The sequence below is a fragment of the Protopterus annectens genome, chromosome 7.part0 (genome assembly GCF_019279795.1).
Source record: "Protopterus annectens isolate FY-2018-M chromosome 7.part0, PAN1.0, whole genome shotgun sequence".
NCBI lineage: Eukaryota > Metazoa > Chordata > Ceratodontiformes > Protopteridae > Protopterus > Protopterus annectens.
The window spans coordinates 492,362,342-492,388,820 of record NC_056739.1 but is presented as its reverse complement, the minus strand read 5'-3'; the positions used below and the strand labels follow the sequence as shown (position 1 = coordinate 492,388,820).

At 44.2% G+C, this 26,479-nt stretch overlaps 1 protein-coding gene across 5 annotated transcripts in view; it reads right to left on the bottom strand.

Annotated features, from left to right (window-relative positions):
• Positions 1-26,479, bottom strand: part of CAMTA2 (calmodulin binding transcription activator 2) — a 2,181,461-nt gene that overhangs the window by 32,161 nt on the left and 2,122,821 nt on the right. For 3 of the 5 annotated variants that reach the window (XM_044077091.1, XM_044077090.1, XM_044077093.1), the window contains one exon: positions 12,279-12,356. In XM_044077091.1, the coding sequence (XP_043933026.1) occupies positions 12,279-12,356 (78 nt within the window). The remainder of the gene's footprint in view (positions 1-12,278; positions 12,357-26,479) is intronic. The other 2 variants (XM_044077092.1, XM_044077095.1) reach the window with 1 other exon arrangement.

Here is a 26,479-nt window from a genome sequence, read left to right as displayed (position 1 = left end):
CATGGTCTCTCGACAGAGTGGGTAAGACCTGGTTCCCCCCTGTTTGATGATGTACCAGACAACAGACATTTTGTCCGACTGAATCACAATAGTTCCTACAGGAAGAAGGTCCTGAAGTGCTTGCAACGCTAACAGCACTGCCCTCATCTCTAGGACATTGATATGCAGAGAGGTCTTTGTGGGGTCCCACGTGCCTTGGACTGTCTTGCCCGAACAATGCCCCCCCCACCCGAGGCGGGAGGCGTCCGTGGTCACCGTGGCTAGGGGAGGGGCCATAGAAAAGGGGTGTCCTTCCTGGAGGTTCGGAGATTGGAGCCACCATAAGAGGGCCCTCTTGCAAGTCCTGCTGAGGGGAATGGGATGGCTCAGAGGAAATCGAAGGAAGGACCACTGGACCTGGAGGGTCCATTGTAAGACCCTCATGTTCAAACGCGCCATTGGCAAAAGGTTGATTGCCGCCGCCATTGAGCCTAGAGCCCTCAGGACCAATTCCGCCGGAGGAGCTGGAGACTTTAGAATGGCCTGCACATGTAGCCTCAGGGTTCGTAGCCGGTCTGTGGTCAAGAAAGCTATGAGCTTGTTTGTGTCTAATCTTGCCCCTATGAAGTCTATAGTCTGAGTCGGGGTAAGACACGACTTCTCTATGTTGATAGTGATCCCCAGCCGGGGAGCTAGATGAAGAAAGTAGTTTCTGGCTGCGCAGAGTAGATGCCTTGTTGGGAAGGTCAGGAGTCAGTCGTCCAGGTATGGGTAGACCTGAATTCCCTAAAGCCTCAGGTGGGCCGCTATCACTGCTAACACTTTGGTGAACACCCTGGGGGCTGTGGTGAGACCAAAGGGAAGGACCCTGAATTGGAAATGACTGGCTCCTAGCTGGAAGCGGAGGAACCTTCTGGATCGCCTGTCCATCAGAATGTGGTAGTACGCATCCTTGAGGTCTATAGAGCACATCCAGTCATTCTCCCGCAAAAGGGGGAGAATGGATTGAAAGGTGACCATGCGGAACTTCTCTTTGGTTACTGACAGGTTCAGGGGGGAGAGGTCGAGGATAGGTCTTAAGTCCCCTGTCTTTTTTGGCACCAAGAAGAACCTGGAGTAAAACCCCAACCCGCACTGGTCTGGGGGGACATGTTAGATGGCTCTTTTTTCCAGCAACTGTTGGATTTCTGTTGCTGCGGCCTCCCTCTGATCGGGTGGGACATCGGGGAGGTATCTGGGGCTTCGAGGGTAAAGAGAAAAGGGAATCTGATATCCTCTGGCTATAATGCGAAGCACCCAGCGGTCTGTCGTGATGGACTCCCAAGCTGCTATGTGCTTCGAGAAATGCCCCCCGACTGCCTGTGGAGCAGTCGGGCAACCCCTCAGGGGTGTTGCGTGGGTTGGTCCGAGAAGGGTTCTCTGGATCCAAAGTTCTGCGGGCCCCCTCTGCCTCTAGGGCGGCGTCCATCCTGCCCTCCTCTGCCCCGGAAGGGCTGGGATTCTGGAGCGGGACGGGACTGTTGCGACTTCCGGAACCACATCTTCTTCTGTCACTTTTGGTTCTTGGAGAAGGACCTCTGGGGAGCAGAGAAGCGGACTCCGACGGCAGACAACATCTTCCTGTCCTTCTCGCTCTGGACCAAGGTATCGCGAACAGTTTTGCCAAAAAGGGCAGAGCCATCAAAAGGGGCATTAGCGAAAGACGCCTTGAAGGGTTCCGCGAAATCACAGTGCCAGAGCCAGGCCTGACGCCTCATGACAAAGCTCGCTCCGCTGGCTCTAGCGGCTCCCTCTGTGGCATGGGACAGTAGCCGTATAGAGGTGTTTGATATGGATCGGAGAGTGGCCATCCGGGTGGAGTGCAATCGCTTGTCCTCCACCGACATGGACTCGGGGGGGGGGCGACGCAGCGTACTCTTTGATAAGGTCCCGCTGCAGTCGAAGCACATGTGCCATGTAGTTCAGCGACCTCACAGAGAAGGGAGCCGAACTAAAGACCCGCTTCCCTAAACGGTCCATCGACCGAGACTCCTTGCTCGGGGGATGAACCGAGGGACTCTCCTGAGCTAGTTCCCACTTGGTGGCCGCCGCCACCAACATGGCATCTACAGGGGGACCCTTACTCCAGTGGGACTTGTCAGAGGGTGGGCGAAGAATTTTGTCCGGGCGCTTGGGGACTGGCTCCACAGTGTCCGGCTCCTTCCACGCCCTGGTAGTAATCAAGTCTACCAGGGGGTCGGCCGGAGGGGACACCCAAGAGGTAGACGGGCCTGCTTCAAACGCCTCCAGGAACACGGATTCGTCCGAGGTAGGCTTTGGGGCAGACCACCCCCCCCCCTTATCCTGAGCATCTCCATGATGTCACCAAATGAGACATCTTCGGGGGGGTGATCTTGGGGAGCCTTCCCCCTCCTCCAAATCCGTGTCCTCAGTCAAGGACTCGGGGGAGTCCAGGTGCCTCCTTTTGCACTTTCGCTTGTGAGGAACCTCCGCGGGAGGGCTGTCCGAGGAGGTCTCACCAGCCACGTCTTGCTCCAAAGGAACGGCCTGGGACGTTAGAGCAGGTTGTCCCTGGGGCCGGGTGATGGAAGTCGGGCCCAACAGAGAAGGAGTGCAGGGTGGAGCCGTGGCAAGGGCCGGGGGCCTGGAATCTCTCGACAGGGCGCTTTCCACCACGTCGAATGCCGAGGGAGAGCTGCTCTCTCTGAGATCCGAAAGCAGACCCTCACTCGGATTCGACGGATGGATTGGGGCCGGTGCCGAAGCGATCGGATCCGACGGACCAGTATGCTCCGACCTGGACGGAGCCAAAGGCATACTGATACCCTCGGATCCAAAGCTCAGCCCTCGGCTCCGAGAGCTTGGATCCGAAGAAAATGGACCCGACAGACTCGAGGGAAGTGTCCGTGCTGAAGTACCCGAGACCATCGGCGCCGACACACCCCAGGCTCCAAGGCTGCCCGGCTCCGAAGACTCCGAGCCCGGGAAGCGGGACGGAGAAGGAGCTATCGAGGCAAAAAAAGGGGTCGAGCTCCCCCCCCCGAAGGGGGGGGGGGAGGCAGGAGCACTCCCATCTACAGTTGGGCCTGGAGGAATCTTCTCATCATCCGGTCCAAATCTGCATCCGTGAGACTTCGGGTTGATCTCGATGAGGCCACAGAGGCGGGACGGGAGTGTCGCCTCGATGACCTCGAAGGAGATCGGGTCTCCTCCTCCTCAGGACCCGGTGAAAAGCACGGGGACCGGATCCGAGACGGAGGAGACCCAGAAGTCCTGGAGGGAGAAGACCGCTTAGCCGGGGGGGCCAAAGCAGAGGGCTCGGCCCGCCACTTGTGGTGTTTCTCCCTCCTTTTCTCTTTCATGGCCTCCCTGTCCTCCAGGCCTAAGGCGGGAGGTTGAATCCCAGCCGGGGGGAGGGAAGCAGGAGTGGCAGCCGCCGCAGCGGGAGCCACAGGAGGACCGGAGGTAGAAGCCGAATCCGGGGGCAGAAGACCCGCCAGAATCAGCTTAGACCTCCGGTCCTTGAGTGCCCTGGGGTTGAACGCCGCACAGATGGAACAACCAGAAGACAGGTGTTCAACCCCAAGGCACAACACACACCGAGTGTGGCCATCCGCCGGGGACAGCTTATGGCCACATTCGGTGCACTTAGAAAAGATCGGCTTTGGGGCCTCAGCCATTTTAACTAAAAGAGAAACCACATACGTTAGGCCCCAAACACACACACACAACCCTAACAGAACCACGAAGGAAGGGGGAAGTAAATGACCAAAAATATAGAGTTAAACTAGAGAGGGTTTTATACAAAAAGGGACCTGGAAACACTCACAACCAAATACAGAAGAAAAGAGAAGAAAAAGGTAAATTTTTCTCACAAAAAGGTCTCTAACGCCTGGAACTCTAGATCAAGCTGCTGTTAGATAACCTCGGCAAACTAGATCTGAGGTCAGTCAGGGTTGGCAGGGGATTATGGGTAGGGGGAGGAGCTTGGAGCTCGGATCTAAAGCTGTTGAAAACTGCCGGCTCGGATCCGAGGTCGGATTCGATTCCCATAGGTTTCTGCACAAATGAAGTTAACTACTTCAGATCTTCCCATTTCCAGTAGTAATGTGGGATACTACTCAGAAAAAATAAGTTATGTACTCACCATAACATTCCATCTGAGTAGTTCTACTTCATTTGTCTTCAACCTGTGGGATACCGGATCCATATCGGATCCGAGCCGGCAACCTTACTAGCATCTGCTCCGAGTTCCAAGCTCCTCCCCTTACCCATAACATACCTCCACTACCTTCCAACCCCCAGATCAAGTTTGCTGAATCTTATACTGATAACCTGATGTGAAAAAATACTTGTGACCTACAACTGCAGCCCGTAGGCTGTTCATATGCCAAGGTCCGGGGGAAGGAGGGAGGGACGGTTGAAGACAAATGAAGTAGAACTACTCAGATGGAAGGTTATGGTGAGTATATAACTTCTTTATCTGAAGTATTTTACTTCATTTGGTCTTCAACCTGTAGGACAGAGTCCCCAGCTACTAAACTCTTGGGTGGCCCTCATGGAAGGATATTCCGGAGCACCACAGAACCAAAGGATGCTCTCCTTCTGGAAGTCAAATCCAATTTGTAATGAGAAATAAATGTATGAGATGAGGACCAAGTAGCTGCAGAACAAATATCATCCAAGGAGACTCTAGACCAAAAGGCCGCACACATAACCATGGATCTAGTGGAATGAGCTCTCACCTGATTCAGAGGAGACATGCCTCTGTCCTTATATACTTCAAGGATGCATGAAGAAATCCATCTAGCAATAGTGACCTTGGAGACAGGTTTCCCCAAAAAGGGTTTATAGAAGGATACAAACAATTAATCAGATTTAAAGAAATTTTTTGTCCTGTGTAAATAGAATCGTAACTGTCTAAGAACATCCAGCAGGTAGAGTTTGTATTCCATCTTGTTAGCAAAATTAGGAAAGAAAACAGGTAAACCTAATGGTCTGATTGATATTAACAGGAAGAAAGGATGGATTGGTACGAAGGGAAACCCTATCTTTGTGAAAAATCATTTAAGGAACTTTGACGGACAAGGCCTGCAGTTCTGAAACCCTTTTGGCAGAGGTAATAGCCACAAGAAATGCTGTTTTCCAAGATAAATATTTTAGATCTGTGGTTGCAGCAGGTTCAAAAGGCGGAGCAACCAGAGCTTGAAGAACCATAGTAAGGTCCCATGGGGGAACAGGATCCTTGACCCCCGCGTAACAGAAAAGTGCCTTTAATAAAGGCTTTACACAGCCTGAAGGAGGCTAGAGAGGCAGAATTCTCACCCACATGAAAATGAGAAATGGCAGCCAACTGAACCTTGACAGTAGAAGAACTAGCTCTGTGTTGAAAAATATCAGCTAGAAAATCAAGAATGGTGGAAATAGGAGCCGTGAAAGGGTCTAAACTCCTTTGAGAGGCCCAAAGTGAAAAACGTTTCCATTTGCTGGGATAAACCTTTCTGGTAGAAGACTTATGAGCAGCCACCAAAATAGACCTAACTGAGGAGGATAATCCTGGAGTCCTAGCAATCATGGGAACTGGAGCAGCCAAGCTGTGAGTTTCAAACTGTCCAGATTCAGATGAGGAACTCCTGAAGGGTGTGAAATCAGATCCTGAATGGGATCCAAGATCTAAGGCGAAGCCAGAAGGTGAGACCAAAGAAAGGGAAACCATATCTGGTGAGGCCAAAACTGGGCAATGAGGATCACCTTGCTCCCCAGTCGATGAGCTTTCTGTAGAAACCTGGGAATGAGAGGTACTGGGGGTTAAGCATACAGAAGACCGGGAGGCCAAGCATGGACTTGAGCATCTCTGGGGGACCCCCCTAGCAGAGGGTTCAGAGCAAAAAACTCACTGCACTTCGCGTTGGAAGGAGAAGCGAAGAGATCGCAGCAAGGCTGATCCCATTCACGGAAGATCTGTTCCGCTACTGAAAGATTTCAGAGACCACTCATAAGGCATCAGAATAGTCCGACTTAACCTGTCTGCTAGGATGTTGGACCATCCTGGAATGTGCGTTGCAATGAGAAAACGACCAGTGGAGATCGCCCATTTCCACACTCTCATGGCCTTACGACAAAGGGGGTAAAATCTGGTCCCTCCCTGTTTGTTGACATACCAGACCACTGACATGTTATCTGACTGAATTACAATAGTTCCCAGAGGAAGAAAGCATGAAGGGACTGCAATACTAAAAGGACCGCCCTCATCTCTAGAACATTTATGTGCAAGCTGGTCTCTACAGGGGACCGCAGGCCTTGGACTGTCCTGCCCGAACAATGCCACCCCACCCGAGTTGAGAGGCGTCCATGGTCACTGTGGCTTGGGCCGGGGCTGGAACAAAGGTTTGTCCCTCCAAAATGTCCGGAGAACACATCCACCATATGAGGGACGACCAACAGACTCAACTGAGTTGTACTGGCTATGACAATGGAAGTTAAAACAGGGACCACTGTGCAGCTAGAGTCCACTGTAGAATTCTCATATGTAACCGGGCACAGGGGAGAAGCGTTATGGTCGCCACAATTGAATCTAAGGCCCTCAGCACTGATTCCAATGTTGGAAGATGAGAATGGTAGATCAGAGAGACATGCATCCTCAGGTTTTGTACTCTCTCCGAGGTCAGGAAGATTTTGCACTGTAAAGTATCTATCCTTGCACCAATGTAATCTATCACCTGTACAGGATCTAGGAGTGATTTGGATGTGTTGATTGTGATCCCCAAATGCATGGCAAGGATCAAGAAATAATCCCTGGTTTGGGAGCAGTGAGGAGCCAATCGTCCAGGTACAGATAGACCTGAATCCCCTGAAGCCGCAGGTGAGCCGCTACCACTGCCATCACTTTGGTGAACACCCTGGGGGCTGTGGTGAGACCAAAGGGTAGGGCTCGAAATTGGTAATGATTGACTCCTAGCCAGAAGCGGAGGAACCTCCTGGAGCTTCTGTGCAATTTTATGTGATAGTAAGCATCCTGGAGGTCTAACGAGCACATCCAGTCGCTCACTTGCAGGTACGGTACGATGGATTGTAGTGTGACCATCCAGAACTTCTTTGGCAACTGACAGGTTCAGGGTAGATAGGTCCAGAATGGGCCTTGAGTCCCCCATTTTCTTTGGCACCAAAAAGAACCTGGAGTAGAAGCCCGATCCAGACTGATCTGGGGGGACGGTTTTGATGGCTCACTTTTCTAGCAGCTTGGAAATCTCCTGTGCTGCTGCCTCCCTTTGCGTGGGTGATACGTCCAAGAGGTGTTTGGGAGATTTGGCTGGACCCACAAAGGGGATAGAGTATCCTCTGGATATGATCTGAAGCACCCAGTGGTCTGATGTTATGGACTCCCTTGCTGCCAGGTGCAAGGACAATCGCCCCCCAACTGCCTCCAGAGTAGAGCAGTCAGGCCACTCCTCAGGGTTGCTGTCCGGATCTGTCTGAGATAGGTTCTCGAGACCCAAAATTCCTTGGACCCCCTCTGCCTCTGGGCCGGCGTCCATTCTGTCCTCCTTTGCTACTGGGGGAAGAACAGCCCTGAGTGTCCCGGGAATACTGTGACTTCCGGAACCACATCTTCTTTTGCCCTCTCTGGTTCAGGGAAAAGGACCTTTGACGGTTTGAGAAGCAGATCCCGAAGGCAGACAGCATCTTCCCATCCTTCTCACTCTGCACTAACGTCTCTTTGATGGTCTTACCAAAAAGGGTAGAGCTGTCATAAGGGGCATTGGCAAAGGATGCCATGAAAGGTTCCGAAAATTGACATAATCTGAGCCAGGCGTTGTGCCTCATGGACACGCCAGACCAAGCCGCCCTAGCCGCTCCTTCAGTAGCATGTGAAAGGAGTCGCATGGACGTGTTGGAGACTGCTTTCAAAGTGGCCATCCTCGTGGAGAATGAGTCCCTGTCCTCCTCCAACATGGACTTAGGGGAAGACTCTGCCAGCTCCTTTACCAGGTCGCGTTGGAGTCTCGTGACATTGGCCAGGTAGTTCAGCGCCCTAATAGAAAATGTAGCTGAAGCATAAACCCGCTTCCCTAGGCAGTCTATCATCCGAGACTCTCAGTCAGGAGGATGAACCGAGGATCTCTCCTGGGCTAGTTCCTTCTTTGTGGTTGCTGCTACCACCATAGCATCTACGGGGGAGCCATTGTTCCATGCCGGCATATCCAAAGATGGACTCAAAATCTTATCAGGCCTTTTGGGAATTGGTTCCATGGTGTCCAGCTCCCTCCATGCCCGCGAGATGACGAGGTCCACCAAAGGATCTGCAGGAGGGGACACCCAGGAATTAGATGGACCCATGCCAAAAGCCTCCAGGAACATGGACTCGTCAGAAGAAGGTTTGGGGGCAGACCAACCTCCCCATTGGCAAAGGATTTCCATGATGCCTCCAAAGGAGAGGTGACCTGGGGGAACTTTCCCCATCATCCAAGTCCGTATTCTGGGTGAGGGGACTCAGGGGAGTCCAAGTGCCTCCTCTTGCACGTATGCTTGTGAGGCACCTCTCCGGTGGGGCTGCCCGGGGGGAACTCGCAAGCCAGTAAAATGATGGGAAATTGTAGAGAGAGCTGAGGGGGTCTGGGCGGAGTCCGAAGGGACAGTCAGGGGTCTCGATCAAGCAGAGAGAACCCTTTCTACTACGTCGAACGCTGAGGGAGAATGAATCTCCTGTGGAACCAATAAGGAACCACGATAAAAGTAAATAATCCAAGAGGTACTAATCCAGTGAAGCAATAATACCACCTCTTTACTGAGCAACACAGCGAACAAATTAATAAGCACACCAAACCAAGCTGTTAGATAAAACTCCAAACAGTGTATGAAAGATTAAGCGCTTTCATCCACTGAATCATGGACTTCATCAGAATCAATTAAGCTCATTAAGTTGTTCATTATATGCACTTTTTGGCGCCAAAATTTCGTCATCTTTTAAAAAACCATCATCAACTTTTAAAATATCCACTACATAATAGCTGCTTACAATTATGTACTGGTATGGTTTTAGAACAATAAGCTATATGATTGACATCAGGAGTATTTTTGCACAGTTTGATAGGTAATTTATATCCATAATTGTATGCAGCTATTATGTAGTGGATAAATATATATATAAATATATATTATATATATGTATAGGTACATGTATATGTTTATGTCTATAGAATCTGTTATATACTTTGAATGTAACGTATTTTTAGGTGTATTAGATATGTTTTTTTTAAAAGTTGGTGATGGGTTTTTTTAAAAGATGACGAAATTTTGGCGCCAAAAAGTGCATATAATGAACAACTTAATGAGCTTAATTGATTCTGATGAAGTCCACGATTCAGTGGATGAAAGCGCTTAATCCTTCATATACTGTTTGGAGTTTTATCTAATAGCTTGGTTTGATGTACTTATTAATTTGTTCGCTGTGTTGCTCAATAAAGAGGTGGTATTATTGCTTCACTGGATTAGTACCTCTTGGATTATTTACTTTTATTGTGGTTTGTGGAGTTATTTCCTGCATTTGAACCAATAAGGAAGCCAGTCTTCCCCGGTCTGACAAGAGAATCAGAGCCAGGCCTGAAGTGGACAGAGATCTGAGGGAGGGAACTTGGCCCAACAAAGGCAGAGCTGATAAAAAAAGTTCCACTCCCTCGGAACCGACACCCAAGCTGCAGCTCCAAGAGTGGCTCAGATCCAAGCTGGTCAAATTCGACACACTCCAGGCTCGGTGTCAAGGAAGCAGGTACCGTCTGCGCCAACGCCTTGACTAAAGCCATCCTCGGATCTGAATACTCCAAACCCGGTGGCCGGATCAGAGAAGGAGAAATCAGTTGGAAAAAAGGAAGCGAGCTCCCCCCTCCTGAGGGAGAGGGAGCTGGCAAGACCCCCATCTGGATCTGAGAATGAATGAACCTCCTCATCATTTTATCCATGTCGACTTCAGATAAAGACAGGGTGGACCTCGATGAGGCCACGGACTCCGACCTTGCGGGTCAGGGCACCGAGGCCCTAGATGCAGAGCGTGTCTCCTCTGGCTCCGGGGAAAACCTTGGGGATTGGAGCCAAGGGGAGTCACGGATCCTAAGTGTCTTGACAGGTGAAGGGAGGTCCGGAGACCTCTTACATTTCTTTTGACTTTGACTCTCTCTCCTTCTCTCTGCCCCTTTTCTGCTCCACTTCCACAGGCTTTGGCATGGGAGGTTGAGTCCCAGCCTGGGAGGGAGGAGAAGCCAGGGAAAGAGAAGAAGGAGAGGTGACCACAGCAGCAGCTGTGACCGAAGCCAAAGCAACTGCCTCAGAAGAGGGAAGAAGGCCTTTCAGGGCCAACTTAGCCTTCCTGTCTTTGATGGCGCACAGGTTAAAACCCATGCATATAGTGCAGTCTGTACTAAGATGGGCCACGCCTAAGCACATAACACAAAGAGTGTGGCCATCCGCAGGGGATAACTTATGGCCACACTCAGTGCATCTTTTAAACATTGGCTTATCAGCCATAGTATCAACGGAAAAAACAGAAAAAAGTATTATTTTTTCTCTCACTGAAACACCCACTCACCACACTCACACACATAACACACTGGGGGGGGGGGAGAGCAGATACACTCACAAACTACTCTAAGACTAAGCTAACAACTCTAAAATTAGAAAACTCGATGCACCAAGCGAGGGGAGGAGAAAGGGGATCCTACATTATCATTAACCTAAAGTTAGAAGAAAAAAGGAGACTTTCTAAGAGTTTTACACCCACTTACAACCTGGAGCTCTGGAAATCACGATGCTTCAGCTAGCCGCAGCAAATGATATCTGGGGGTTGGAAGGTAGTGAAGGTGTATTATGGGTAAGGGGAGGAGCTTGGAGCTCAGAGCAGATGCTAGTAAGGTTGCCGGCTTGGATCCGGTATCCCACAGGTTGAAGACCAAATGAAGTAAACTACTTCAGATCATGGGTTTAAAAAGCAGACTGTGACAAAATTATGGAAAAATATAAGCACTTTATCAAAGAGTGTTAAATCTGAAGACTTTAAAGAACTGTATCACAAAATTATACCACACAAGGTCATTTATTTTTATTCCAGAAAAAGGGAGTTGGAAGATGTGTGTCTGCTTTCTTTAAATTACTGTTGACACTAATAAATTGGTAATTTAGTGTCATTGTCTATGGACTAGACAGCTTCAAAAATTAGATGTGATGAAGGGTACTCAGAAAATTGTGTAAAGGGATACATGAAGCAAGAAAATAGGAACATACCTCCAAAAATAGGGAAACCCTAAATCAGGCCTGAAAATAGGGACAATTGAGAGGACTGACTTATTTTGTGCAAAGCAATGTGCTAAGATTTAAATTAAAAAGTCCTGATTTGTTTACTATGCTTCTCTATTATGTTATATATTTCAATGTTAAGTTGGTCAAATTATCTTTTTTTGCTTAAGCCTATGATTTTGTTATGTTTTTTTTTAAATACTGTATGCTGTCCAGAAATTTACTATACGGGGTGGGGGTGGTGGTGGCTACAGTTTAAGGAAGTGAGCTTGTGTACGGTTTCAAAAATCCTGCCCTTGGCATTGCTGCGGCTACCAATGGATTAAATCTTTAGAATGACCCTGCCAGAATGGCTGAGTGGTTCAGCAGTTGACAAGTATGGGTTTAAGGGAATGATAGCTAGCTGAAGTCCTATGCCAGTGTGGAGGAGGAGTTCAAGAGATTAAGTCACACTATAATCACAGGAGTTCATCAATCTGGTAAATGTGGGAAAGCAGTGACTAAAGTTTACTAGATAAATAGAACAGAAAGAGGAGGAGGTAATCCTTCCACTGCAAAGGACAATGATGAGGTCTTCTTCTCAACACCACATACCACTGCAGAGGCCACAAAAGAAGAATATGATTAATTTAGTTCAGACGTTTAATACAAGTGACAAGAATGAAAGGGTTGAAATTAATGAAACAGAAGAGACTAGAGATGAAGAGCTTGTACAATCTGGATAAGACACGAGGCATGGGAATGTCATCTGAACTTACAAGCTTATGAGGAGAAATTAGAAAGAAAGAGCACAAGTGGACATTATGGAGGATGATTTAAGAAATGTATGAAAAAAGTACTCTTTGAAATAATCAAGTGAAAGAGATGTATCAAAATCTACAAAACCTTGTAATATCTTTACAAATCACAGAAACTGTATCAGTACATACTTTGAAAAGTCTATCAACACTAAGTTTATAATATCCCAAACAAAGCTACACATGTGTGTTGGTGAGATAATAAAATGGTGTGCTTACCTGTGCCGGCATCGTCTTAGGAATCGCATGATTTTGCGAGCTGCTTGATCCTGCTTTTTAGTAAGAAAGGAACTTCTGCTAACAAAAACAGAAAAAAACAGTACATAGTTTATATAAAAATCTTGCAGATCTGAGTTGTAAAAGAAAACTCACAATTCAAAGATGTAGACATGCCTACTAGGGGTCTATGTGTACGTGTTGCACGTTGTTAAATTGGTAGGTGGGCTGATTCTTTCAGACCATATTCAAAAGCAATTCGGGCTGCTGGTAAAAATTAGACTGCAGAAGACATTATACAGCATTAAATAAATAAATAATGGTGTGGAAAAACTATGCTAAGCTGATTATGACGAGACTTGTAAAGCCATGTAAAACCTGCAGTTGCTTTTTCAGCAAAGATGTGGAATGTAAAAGCTGTATGCACTTGTAACAGTTGTTTAAGAATGCAGAAAAGTTGTAAAAAATGTGTAAAGCTACACATATAACATTTAGTTTTTTTTATTTTATGCATAAAGTATTACAAACATTCTGGAAGTAAGACTGGTTATATACACACAAACACACACACACACACACACACACACACACACACACACACACACACACTAGCAGAGCATTTTTTCTTCCAAGACTGGCACTTCCTGCCAAAAGCTGTGTTACCATAAAAGGACTAAAAATTTCTACAGAGCTGAGTAAACAACCACAATGCTTAGATCTGAAATTTAAATCAGCAGGAAACAACAGAGCTACTGATTTACTAACGTAGGAATTTGTTTATAAAGTGTTGCTTTATTTCGGGACCCCCCTCCAGACTTCTTTAAGTGAACTTTTCTAGCTCACCTATTTTAGTAGACATCTGGAGTCTTTGATGCCTCCTGGTATGTGAATTGTGGACTTTATAGACTGGAAAGAAACAGGCTGCTGACTGGAGGCAATAAGCTCTCTCTCTAATAAATACTACCTGTGAATGTTCGGCAACTGTTACATTATTATAAAAGTGCTCAAAAGCTTTCATAATAACAATACAGAATCTGGATAACAAAGATATTGCTGCTCAACAACAGAAGCCTTAACAAAAAAAAAAAAAAAACACTCTCTACAACCATTTCTTACCAAGGAAAATATCAATAACAAAAAAGATGGTGGAGTTGCCATAGTTTACTCCAGTAACCTTGCTCTGTCTCATTATAACCAACCAATCCCCCCCTCTGCACCTGCTGAAGTACTGGCAGCTAACCTCAAGCTCAACAACTATACCACCATAACTGTAGTAGCCAGCTATATTCCACAGGAGACAGCATTCCCCTGTTGGAAAACATTCTCTCATATCTCTCCCAAAACATCCCTAATGAAACCATCCTCCTAGGGAATATAAACATTAATTGGCAAACCCTCAGTAATCCTAACTCTCCTCATCACATAAATCTATATGGATTTATGCAACTAATCTCTCAACATACCCATACTAATAACTCTCATTCCCCTAGCTCCCTGATAGACTGGATACTTGTTTCAAAACCCTGCAAATACCACAATCCAGAAACACTTTCTGACTCCCTAAATGATCACTCACTAAAAAAAGTGCTTAGATATACTCACTATTTCTCTAAACCACATAGGCATATCACCTGCCGTAAACTTTCCAACTTTAACCCTGAAACATTTAAAACTCTTCTCTCTAGAGTTAATCGGAACTTCCTCACCCAGCTCCCACTAGACGAAGCAGTCAAAGCCTTTAACTCAACTTTCCTTAACATCTTAAACTCATTAGTCCCACCCAGAAAAGTTCAGATAAAGACTAATATATCCCTCTGGCTATCTAAAACCACTTGCACCCTTATGAAAACTAGAGATAGGGCTTGGAAAACATGGACACAATCTAAACTCCCCACCGACTTAACAAAGGTATAAAGAACTTAGACATCAATAAAGACAAAACAGATTTCTACTATAACCCCCCAACAATATTAAAATTTGATCCTAAAAAATTCTGGAATGCTATAAACCAAATACTACATCCTGGCAACCCGACTTCACCAAATCCATGTCCAGATGGCTCACCTGAATAGACAGCTAACACCTTCAACATCTATTTTATAGAATCTATATCTAAACTATTTAATCCCAACCCCTCAAACTCCAATTCCCCTAACTTCCCCGAACCTTCCTTAACTACTAACAATGGAAACATCTTCTCTCTTAAACCTGTTCCCACTACCTATATCAAAACTCTACTCTCTAAGCTAAAACCATGCTCTGATTCTGCTGACAATATCCCTTCATATTTTCTCCAGATAGTAGCTTATTCCATTGCTCTATCAGTATCTATCCTAATAAATTGCACCATCTCTGAATCTATAGTTCCTTCAATCTGGAAACAATTCTACACTATACCTATTCACAAAGGAGGAAACTCGTCAGAAATCTCCAACTTCCAACCTTTTGCTATCTTCTCACCCTTCTCTAAAGACCTGGAAAAATGTATACACAAACAAGTTATGCAATATCTCATACAGGACAAACTGCGCACTCCTACATAGCATGATTTCCGACCTAAGCATAGTACCACCACTGCTCTACTATCCTTCCTCAACACTATTACTCTAGCCAAAGATGATCATAAACTTATCTCTTATCTATTCCTTGACCTCTCAAAGGTTTTTGACAATGTCTCTCACTCTCTCCTACCAAACAAACTAACAGACTTTAATTTCTCCCCTGATACAGTAGCATGGTTCTCTAGCTACCTCACTGACCGACTCCAATCAGTGAAATGGCACTCAGCTCTATCTACCCCCCTTCCAGTAAGAATGGGTGTTCCCCAAGGACCCGTTCTTGGTCCACTACTTTTTACTATCTTCACCAACATACTCTACTCCTCTTGTTCTCAGTCAACCATTGCCCAATATGCAGACGACTCTACAGTCATCACTATTGCCAACTCACCCTCTGAACTCCTATCAACTACCCAGTCATCCTTTAACTCAGTCGAGACATGGCTCTCCAATAATCAGCTCATCCTCAACCCTAAAAGAAAACAAAGTTGCTTCTCTTTCTTCCTAAAAACGTAAACCACATCAACTCTTCCTTCTCCATAATGTCCCTTAACAATACGCCTATCACAGGTGAAATCAGCACAAAACTACTTGGCGTGACTATCGACAATCAACTAAAATTTGATCTACACATAAATAATTACATCAGAAAAAAAAACATCAGAAACTAGGACTCCTATATAGAAATAAAAAAATTCCTTACCACTGAAGCCCGGACTACTCTACAGATCCTACATCAGTCTACAGATTTTTTAAGATTTACTTTTAAATATTCTTTTGATGAAATTGAATTTCTTGATGTTAAGGTGAACAAAACTGATTTGACTAGCCTAGTAACTAGTATTTATAGGAAACCCACAAGAAAGAATAATCTGCTCCATTGAGATAGCATGCATCCTAGGCATGTTACCTGAAATGTTGTTAAGGGGCAGGTGTACAGAGTCATGAGACTCCATAACAATGACGAACAGCTTGCCGAGGCCCTGGAGACCTTGAAAATGGATTTTCTAAATAGAGGCTACAAGGAAAAGGATATTGACAGTTGTATTACTGATGCGTATAAGGACAAAGGGGGCAAATGCAGGCCTTATTACGCTGCTGCACCTAACACTAACGGCATAGCTACAGAACAAAGGACAGGATTGATTAGGTTTCCTCTCACATATTCTTCTGATGTTAGTTGTATATGTGATATTGTCAAAAGGAACTGGGGCATTTTGGATACTGTAGATGAATTAAGAAATGCCACAGATACTGTTCCACACTTTTCTTTTAAAAATAACAGATCCTTGAAAAGGCATCTGTGCTACAATACTTCTACTTTTAACAAGGTTTTGCAGTCAGAGAGGCATGGTACTTTTAAATGCAGGAATTGCACAGCCTGCAAGTTTATACACTCTAGTCCTACTTACATGCACCCTAATATGCACTTTAAAATAGACACAAACGTTTATGCTGATTGCAGGACTAAGAACATTGTTTATTTTAGTTACTGCACTTTCTGCCATGCTTTTTATGTAGGCATGAGCAACAGACAACTCAAAGACAGGGTGCTGGAACATCAGAGAGACATTAGAAACAAGAAAGACACCGATGCCCTTGCTAAGCATATTATGTGCCATGGAGAGGAACATAATTTTAAATTCCTTGTGCTAGAGATCATGCCTGAGAGTTTAAGAGGGGGAGATCTTAGGAATCGCACAGAATCTGCAGAGCAAAAATGGATTCTGTCTCTTAATGCTGATAAAATACCAGGTCTTAATGAAGTTGTCTCTCTTAAGCCTTTTTTAAAAGCTAGACCTCTCAAACACTGAGTATAGGATTGTTTTCTATACATATTTTTTATATATATTGTTTATTTTTTTTGTATGTTTCATTTGCCTGCTTTCTTGTTGTGACATTTTTCTCTTAGATAATTGATGATTTTATCACTGCTTTAATTGACTAATTAACTTATGGTATTTAACTGCATTTGTTACTAGTTTAGAACAGTCTGATGAAGCGGTGAGAGCACACCGTGAAAGCACTTACTCTCTTTTGTGTGCATTAAAGTTTATTGTTTTACCTTCAGCTGTGTTAGCTTCGGCACTTTTTTGTTTTTCTTAGTAATACATTCTACCTTGCTTAACATATTGTTCCCAAATACTTACAAATCTCAACTCCACGTTACTTACCAAGCTACAGTCAACCTATCACAAGATAGCAAGATTTGCAGCACAACAAACCTATCAATCCCACCACTGTCTCTCCCTAAAATACCTAAACCGGATTGAACTACCTCACCTGCTTCTCCAATCTCAGCTCTAAATCATACACTCCATTCTTTATCAGCCTGCTTTTTGTCCAGCACTATCGTCCCTCATTTCCCATTATCCCCAACAAGTAATATGCAATACTTACTATAAATATCAAACTCACCATGCTTCTTATGTAACCTACTATGCATTTGTATCCTAATAACACCTTAACATTGCTGTTATCTACTTTTGTTTTTTACATTTGTAAAGTTTTGTGATTACTGTATGAATTTAAATTACCCTTGTATACAACTTTTTTGTTAATTTGTATGCACTTATGGAGCTTTTCTCCCCAGGCCTCCACTGAAAAAGGGCTTTGGCTCAGTTGGACACTTCCGGTCAACAAATGTAAAATAAATAAATAAAATACAATAAAATTAGGGGAACATGGTTCAAGACTACTGACAGCATCCACAAGTCTATTATTTTAATGCTTACCACACATTCAGCCACACTGCCCTAGATGAAGGCACTAAGGATGGCAGTGTTTCCATATTTGTAAAAAGAAAAAAAAAAAAAAAAAAAAAAACACATTTCACCTTCAGACTAGTTAAAAGAGATAACAATCTGGAACTCCTCCATGTCCACCTTATCATTAACAAGACCCCTTTCCACATCATGCCTAACTATAGGACCACCCTCTATGACCCCCTCCCCAACACATAACTCCTACTTAACTAGTATGGAGTCTCTATGCATTAAGCCAAACATAATTTCCTTGGGAACTACAACTACCCCTCTATTAACTGGGAGTTGTATACATCCTCTAACATGTATGCTCAGAGATTTCTAGACTTCATCAGTACAAATCAATATGAGACAGCTTTGTTCCCTGTCAATTGTAACTCCCTCCCTGGTCAAATCAGATCACAAATCAGTCGCATTCAGTTTAATTCAGAGATTATGCCAAGGTCAATCTACTAAACCTGAGTGATGACCTAACTAAATTCAACATCCTGTTGATGACCCCACTGCTTATGTAAAGTCCTTTACTTCCCAAATCTGTGCACATGTGAATAACTGCATGTATGTATTTAGCCCCTCCAAAGTAAATACAAAGACAAATTCAAATAAATAAGAAAATTAAAAAAAATGATGGAACCCATATATAAGTAAGCTTTATAAAAAAAATCACTGCATGTAAAAATAAATGTAACTCTCAAGATGCAAAAAAAAAAAATGTGAATAACTGCATATATGTATCTAGCCCCTGCAAAGTAAATACAAAGAAAAATTCAAATAAATAAATAATAAGAAAATTAAAAGAAAAATGGTGGAACCCATTTATAAGTAAGCTGTCTAAAAAAAGAAAAAAAAAAAACTCAATGCATGTAAAAATGAATGTAACTCTCAAGTTTCAAAAAAAAAGAAAAAAGCTCCTGCTAGACTTAAGAGAGAACTTTGGATCCTGATCAAATCAGCCAAAGCCAAATATGAAGTAAAAACTGCCACCAAGGCAAAGAACAACCACAAAACCTTATTTAACTATGTTAGAAACCTTAAAAACAGTGGCCAACACTGTGCAGAGCTGAGAGTAATTGATGTGCTCAGACCCAGAGAACACAGAAGAAGAAGTTATGTCTTACCATAACGTTTCATCCATGTTGCCGATCTTCACTAATCATTGACTGCGGGCTCGGTTCCGAGTCTCGGAACAGACTCGGACGTTATTCCAGCTCACGCCTTCCAAAAACTCTCAAGCTAAGCTCTACCCACAATGCTCCTCACCAAATTACCTCAGACAGAGTTTGCAAACTATACTGACAGAGAAGAAATAACAGATAAGAGACCAATATCTGTGTCCCTATTGTGAAGCCAGTCTTAGGGAATATTCAGTTCACCAAGAGTTCTAAAGGCCGGAGGAAGGAGGGGAGGAATGTCAATGATTAGTGAAGATCACCAACACAGATGGAACGTTATGGTAAGACATAACTTCTTTATCTGATGTTGTCAATCTTCACATAATCCTTGAATTTGGGACAGAGTCCCTAGCTACCTGAATCTTGGGAGGTCTCATAGAAGAATATTCCTGAGCACCACTGGGCTGAATGATGCACGGCCCCTAGATCCAGTTTGTAATGCATAATAAAAGTATGAGGAGATGCACATGTTGCTGCTGCACAAATATTATCTAAAGAAGCTCTAGTATGAAAAACTGCAGATGCTATAGCGCTTGTTGAATGTGCTTTTACAAGACCTGGTGGGTGGAGTCCCTTTTTGTTGTACAGTTTTTAAGCCATTTTGCCAGGGTAACTTTAGACACTGGACTACCTAAACAGACTGAAGAAAAGGCAATAAATAGTTGGTCGGACTTTCTAATATCCCCTGTTCTGTGAATGCAGAAATGTAATTGCCTGTGTACATCTAGTAAATGTAGACAGTATTCCTCTTTATTGGAAAACTTGGGAAAAAAGACTGGGAGATGTATAGTCTGATTGACATTTAACTTGGAAATAACCTTTCGCAGGAAGGAGCGATTTGTCCAGAGGGAGACCCTGTCCTTATGAAATATCAAGTGGGGGGGGGGGGGGGGGTTTGCAGGACAAGGCTTGTATTTCCAATATTCTCCTGGCAAAAGTGATCGCTATTAAAAATAAGGTTTTCCAGGACAAGAATTTTAAGTCACAAGTTGCTGAAGGTTCAAATGGGGGAGAAAGAAGAGACTGAAGTAAGACATTCAAATCCCATGGGGCACAGGGTTCTTTATATGGATCATTAAGGTTCCTTTCAAAAAGCCCTTACAAGATTTATGTGACATAAGTGATGAACCATTGAAACCAATATGGGAGTTAGATATCACAAAGAGCTGTACCTGAATCATAGAGGAGGATGAGCCAGACTCATAGAGTAATGCTACGAAGTGTAAAACTTTGTCAACATGTGCTGAATATGGGTGAAGATTACAGTCTAGTGACCACTTAGTAAACTTTAGCCACTTGATATGGTACAATTTTTCTAAAAAGCCCCTAGGTATACCGATTCCTCTGAGGAAGGTTGAATAGTAGTCCAGCCTCCCCTCTGTTTTAATTTCTAGGATGTCCCCAAAGGAAACATCTTCAGGGTGTGACTTAGGGGAACCTTCCCCTTCACTGAAATCAGTATGTTCTGTGAAGGACTCTTCTGGGGAGTCCAAGTGCTTCCTCTTGCACTTTTTCTTCGAAGGTACCTCTTTGGCGGGATGCTCCAGAGAGGTTTCCAAAGACAACATAACCTGAGAGGTTTGGTCCTAAGGCTTTTGTGCCCTCTGTCTCGCAAAAGCTCTGGTTGAGGGGAAGGATACGATGTTTGGTTCAACAGGGAAGGCATAGACTGTTTGCCTGCAATGGATTAGACCCTCTCCACAGCCTGAAAGGCAGGTCCCCCCGTAGAGGGATGGGAGCCGGAACTGAAATAGACTCTTTTGAAACCATGGTCCTATCCCACAGTGAGAAGGCCACCCCTGACATAGAAGCAGGGGCCAAGCTTACATATGCTGATGCACTGAGGGGCATGGAAGGCTCCGAAAGTATCAAAGTCGAACTCTGCCCCCCCCCAGAATTGACCCCCCCCCCAACTGCGGGAGGTCTCCAGTTCCGAGGAACCGGCAGAACTCAGGGTAGCTATCGGTGTTGGAGAAAGAGCTCTGGCTGGCACTGAAACAGTCGAAGCCGGAAAGGTCAGCACCAGGGGTTCCGAAATATCAGCTGGAGTCGTAGAAGGAATATGAATGGGGGTAGAAGAAGGCAAGGTTCCAGAACTAACAAGGCTAGGAACCATGGATGGAGGTAACCCCTCACCATCAGGAGCTGGTCCACCAGTCTCTTAATATCTGACTCTGATAAACTCTTGGTCGTCCGAATAGAGGAAGCTGATGAAGACCTTGGTGTCTGTCACTCCAAAAAAGGACTGGAAGGACAGTCTGCAAACTGATCTATCGAGGGGGTGTAGGGTGTATGGGGGTAAAACTATTACCTGAGGTCTTTCATTACACAATGATCGTTTGGTACCAAAAGGAGGGTAGTCTGCACTGATGCTGGTACTGAAGAGGTCACCGAGGGATGACAATCTTGTCTGACTGGTGTTGACGAGGCTGTTGGCACCATGGGAGATTTGGCCATTTCAGAAGGAGGTTCTGAGGAAGATGTCGGAACCAAGTGACTCTGCTTTTTAGGGTTTGAAGAAAAAGATGATGAAGAGGTGGAAATGGCTTCTGTTCTTTGGACCAGATACTGCCTCTTCAAATTTGGATTTAAGAAGGTAATTCAATATAAGTTTTTTTTTTGTAATCTATTAGGGTTCTGGATCGCACAGTCTTCCTGTAGATGGACTGCACCGAGACAATACACACAAGAGTGTGTGTCCATCTGAATTAGGCATCTTTCTTATACACTTTTGGCACCTCTTGAAGCCAGAGGCACCTCTGGAGGGTTTGTTGGTCATTATGTAAACTAAGGCCACCTTATACACACACACACACACACACACACACACACACACACACACACACACACACACACACACACACACACACACACGTGCGCATGCACACACACACTCTCACGGACTTAAGTGTAAGAAAAAAAATTTTTTTTAATTTATCAGAGAAAGGAAAGGAAGAGGGAACTACCAACAATGGTATAAAAGGGTTACCCAAAGGTAAAAGGAGAGAAAGTATAAACAATAGTACTTGAGACTACCTAATGGTAAGGGAGAGAGGAAAAACACACTCTCACACACACAAAAGATATCTAGAGAGCGGGGTAGTATATATAGAAATAAAGGATAAAATTTAGAGATAGAATAAGAAAGAAAAACTAACTTACAGTTAGAAGAAACGCTAATGCTCAACAGATTGGATATAATGTGTATGACACTACGAAGCGGCAAATGAGACCTGAGGTAAATTGGTGAGGAGCACTGTGAGTAGAGCTTTTTTGGAAGGAGTGAGCTAGAATATTGTCTGAGTCGGTTCCGAGGCTCAGAACTAACCCCATAGTCTAGGATCATGTGAAGACTGACAACATCAAATCAATCTACTAATGGATACATTTAGCTGTAACTTAATTCCCCTCTCCTCTACTCCCCAGATCTCATATTTGTATCTACACCCCCTCAAATCTCAAATGAACAAGAGAGCACTGCTTATGTGGGGCCACATAACATACCAGGCTGCTTAAGGGCAAGCATGAAAAAGGACCTGTCAGGTCATCTACAGAGGCTATATAATGCCAGCCTCCAAACAGGCTATGTGCCAGAAGAATGGAGGACAGCAGTTGTCATCCCCTTGCACAAAGGTGGGGCATCAACAGACCCAGGAAATTATAAAACTAAGTCTGACCAACCTCATCTGTAAAGCTATGGAGTGGAAAATTAAGTAATTAATAAATAAGGGCATAGGTAACCAACAAACTCTTGACCTAAGACAATCTGGATCTGTTAAAGGCAGACTCTGCCTATTTAACCTAGATGACTTTTTAGCCAAAAAAAAAAAAAAGTAATACATGAAGGTAAATCACTACACACTGCATAGCATAATGAGACCTCACAATGGCAATCAGCACTATCCCACACTCAGTTATAGTAAGTAAACTATCCCAGCTAACTGTTAATCCCTATGTAATATGTTGGTTAGCATATTAGCTCACAAACAGAAACAAGGAAATTAGGGTGGGCTGCACTACTTCCTCCAAATGACCTGCCACTAGTTGTGTACCCCAAGGTCAGGCATTGGGCCACTCCCTCATTGGCATTTACGGTGGCGCAGTGGTTAATGCTGTCACCTCACAGCAAGAGGTTCTCCCGTTCGATTCTCGGCTGGGGTGCCTTCTGTGTGGAGTTTGCATGTTCTCCCTGCATTTGCGTGGGTTTCCTCCCACATTCTAAAGACAAGCTTCTGGAGGATTTCTCCCCAGGCCTCCACTGAAAACAGGATCTGTGGAACCTAGTCGGACTTTCCCAGTCAACAAATGTTAAATAAATAAATAAATAAATAAATAAATAATAAATTTACTTCTCAGAAGTCAAAAGGGTTTTTGACTGACCAAGTTTGCAGATGAACGTAAACTTGATGCCATCATAAGGTCTCCAGAGCACACAAGAAGGCCTTTTCACAGCAATAGCTGGTGTCAAAACCACGGACTAAAACTGAATGCCATGAAATGTACAATAGCATCTTTCAGCAAGTAAGAAGTCCCTTGTAACTATCATGCTGACAACACACCTTTGAAAACTGATCCAGCAGTTAGGGACACTGAAAACCTATGTAGACAATGAACTGCCCTTCGATCAACAAGTATCCACTATTGCTAGAAAGTGCTTTTTCAATACACAACTTGTTAATAAGGGTATGGCGTCCAGGTCCAGGAACGCAAACTTTCTACTACACATTTGCAAGTCCAATGCGGGTATAAACAAATGCTCAGGAGGTGTAAACCTCTTTTGCAATATCAGCAGAGCATGCTGGAGGAATAGATATGTATCGCAGAAAATACCACTTCTTTGAAACATCTTCCTCTCCACATTAAGCAAAGAACTTCTCTGACACAATTCAAACATTATGCTGGATGAATGGCTGGATAACTGCAAGTTTACCTGTGGTTTAACAGCTTTGTCCATCAAGAACAAAGACAACAATATAAATATTCTGTTCACCTCTAGGTTTTTGTGCTTACAATATAAGGGCTAAAATCTTCATGGTAATAAATGTCTAGGCTCCTAAAGATTCTCACAGATCAACAGCGTAGTAACTAGCTATGTATCTATGAAATGTTAGCGTTAAGAGAGAGTGTAGAAAATCTTCAGCTAGACAGCTGTTAAGTAGTGCTTTCCTGAATGGCATAGATATAATTAAACCTTTTAACCCCCATGCAAAAAATAAGTTTAAAGGACAAGAGGGGTCTTGGATATTTGCTCTTCTCCTGCATTTTCGGTCTTATGTTTTCAGTGAGTTGGTACTCCTTCCAATACTGTGGCAAAGTGTGAAATGTTGGTCTTTAGGTGCACTGAGGAAGCCCATTGGGAGAAAACAGTTTGCTGTTTGTCAAAACTTGTGTGGAATAAAGTATTTGGCTTGCTTTATGCTGCCTCATGGTACTGGATTTTTTCTTTGGTGTGTGTTTGTGTGTGTGTGTGTGTGTGTGTGTGTGTGTGTGTGTATGTGTGTGTGTGTGTGTGTGTGTGTGTGTGTGTGTGTATCAACTTCTCAAAAACCTTAGCTCGAGAGATCTTTCCGAAAGTATACTATATGTGACAGGCAGGCCAAGACAAATGCCATGAATATGCTCTTCCCAATGCAATCCATAACCTTAGACCATAAATCTAAAGGACAGACTGTAGATGCTTGAGAAGCAGGGTACTTTTTACAAGTTGCTGCTAAAATGGTGCCAGTCAGCTTGGGATTTTCTATCAGCAACAGGAACTCTTTAGGCAGCCTAAATATATGGTGTGTCTACTTGCATACTTGCTTCCATATTCAGGTGAATTCAAAGGGCACTTATGATTTCTTTGATATCAACCATGGAGAGGGGGGATAACCCTGACCTCTGCTTCCTTAAGCCTTCTCTGAAAAGAGAACTGGGAGTCTTATGGCCAAAGTTCCTTCTCAAGTGTGGCCCTTAGGACTTCTCTGATATTTGAGTCCTCCAGAGGGCACACAGGTGCACACTTCAATAGCTAGGTACAACTGTTCAAATAACAGAGATACCAAGATGCTTTTCCAGACTCAAGAGAAGAACAAGAACAATACTTTTTGTGTCTTCTAGGGGCATTGCTTCTCCAATAGCTGCAATGATGAGGACACTAAATTGAATCTCTCAGCATGAGATTTTATGGAGGCTGTTTTCACTGATCAGGATGAAAACTGGAGGCAATGAGACAGAAATGTGCAGAGGTCCAATGGCCACTGATGACATTGGCTGCAACAAAGCAATAACAGGAGCCAAGAAAACAGTGACCATTCCTGCACTAGAGCTGCCAGCAGTGGTACAGCTTTTAATATTGTAAATTAAGTATGGCAGACTGACAGATACAGGAAAAGTTCCAGGTAACCAGATGCCTATGTCACAGAAGCCAGATGTCCCTAGGACCTGCTGGAAAATGGCACCTGTTACTGAAATACAAGAGGAACAATGACAGTTACCATTCAGGAGATTTGCAAGAGCTGGATTGTGGGGCAGGATTATACTGTGGTACACAGGAAAACAAATCATGGTGACTGGATAGTAACTCTTTCAAGCACTGTTAGCAGGAGCTCACAGTATAATATGAGCTGCCATAATGATAAATGTGAAATAGAAAACACAATTTACAGTTTCTGATGCATTACAGTTGAACAAAAGATACAAAGCTGTCTAGCACTGGTCAGTAATGTTGAAGTATGCTCAAAATATGACAAGTGTAATATGGATGTGAAATGGCCATCAAAAACTGTGAAGGCATCCACTGAACTAGCAGCAGAGAAGGGCCAAATGATGCTAGGAGCTTAGAACTCCTGAATTAAGACAAGAAGTAATGCTTAAGTCTGTTGGAACAAAGTAAAACTAGCAGGTAGTGAAGCTGGGTAGGAGTCCTTGATAAGTGGAGAGCTGCCACAAGGCAGGTGGGAAAAACCCAGATGAAACAAAGGAAGCAAACTTCCTCCCTTCCATACGCTTGGAGGAAGCATGTGATTGAACAGCTAAATATATTTTACAGTATCTGTAATTCCAGTGCTCTTTTTTCCTTCTGTAAGGAGAAACATGCTTAAATAAGAGTAACTTTTGCCTCAACTGTATCAATTTTTTGAAAAAAAGAACATTTTTACTGGATCTGTGAAGAATGTAACAAACAATGATACTGAACCATACATAAAATCTGCAAGCCTTTGTTTAATTCTTCTTCTACAGACAAAGAGAATGTTGATAGTCAGAAACCATCTGCTTCCCACAGGGACATTTAGAAGACTGGAGAGCAGCACTGGGAAAATGAAAAGTGAGATACTCCCAATAAAAGAAAAAGAGCTGTTGGGAATCTCTATTGAATTCAAGTGAGATGTACTTGATTTGAACACTGATAAAAAAAAACAGGAAAAGACGAATAAGCTTTTGCTAATGGTTACATGTTAGAAATATCAGTCAAGATTATGATGTCCCTCCTCTGGGCCAGTAATCAAGAAGCCTGAATCCTCACCACTGACACTGGTGAGGGATGTTCACTTGCAACAAACATAGGTACACACAGTATTTCCAGGTGCAGCTCTCTGCACCAATTTCCCTTAAGAGCACACAGGGAACACACTCAGTCCGGGGTCTGGGTTTCCCCCTGTATCTCTCTCTCTCTCTCTTCAGGCTCCCAGTAAGACTCCCCACTGGCACAGCTATAGAGCTGAGTCCTC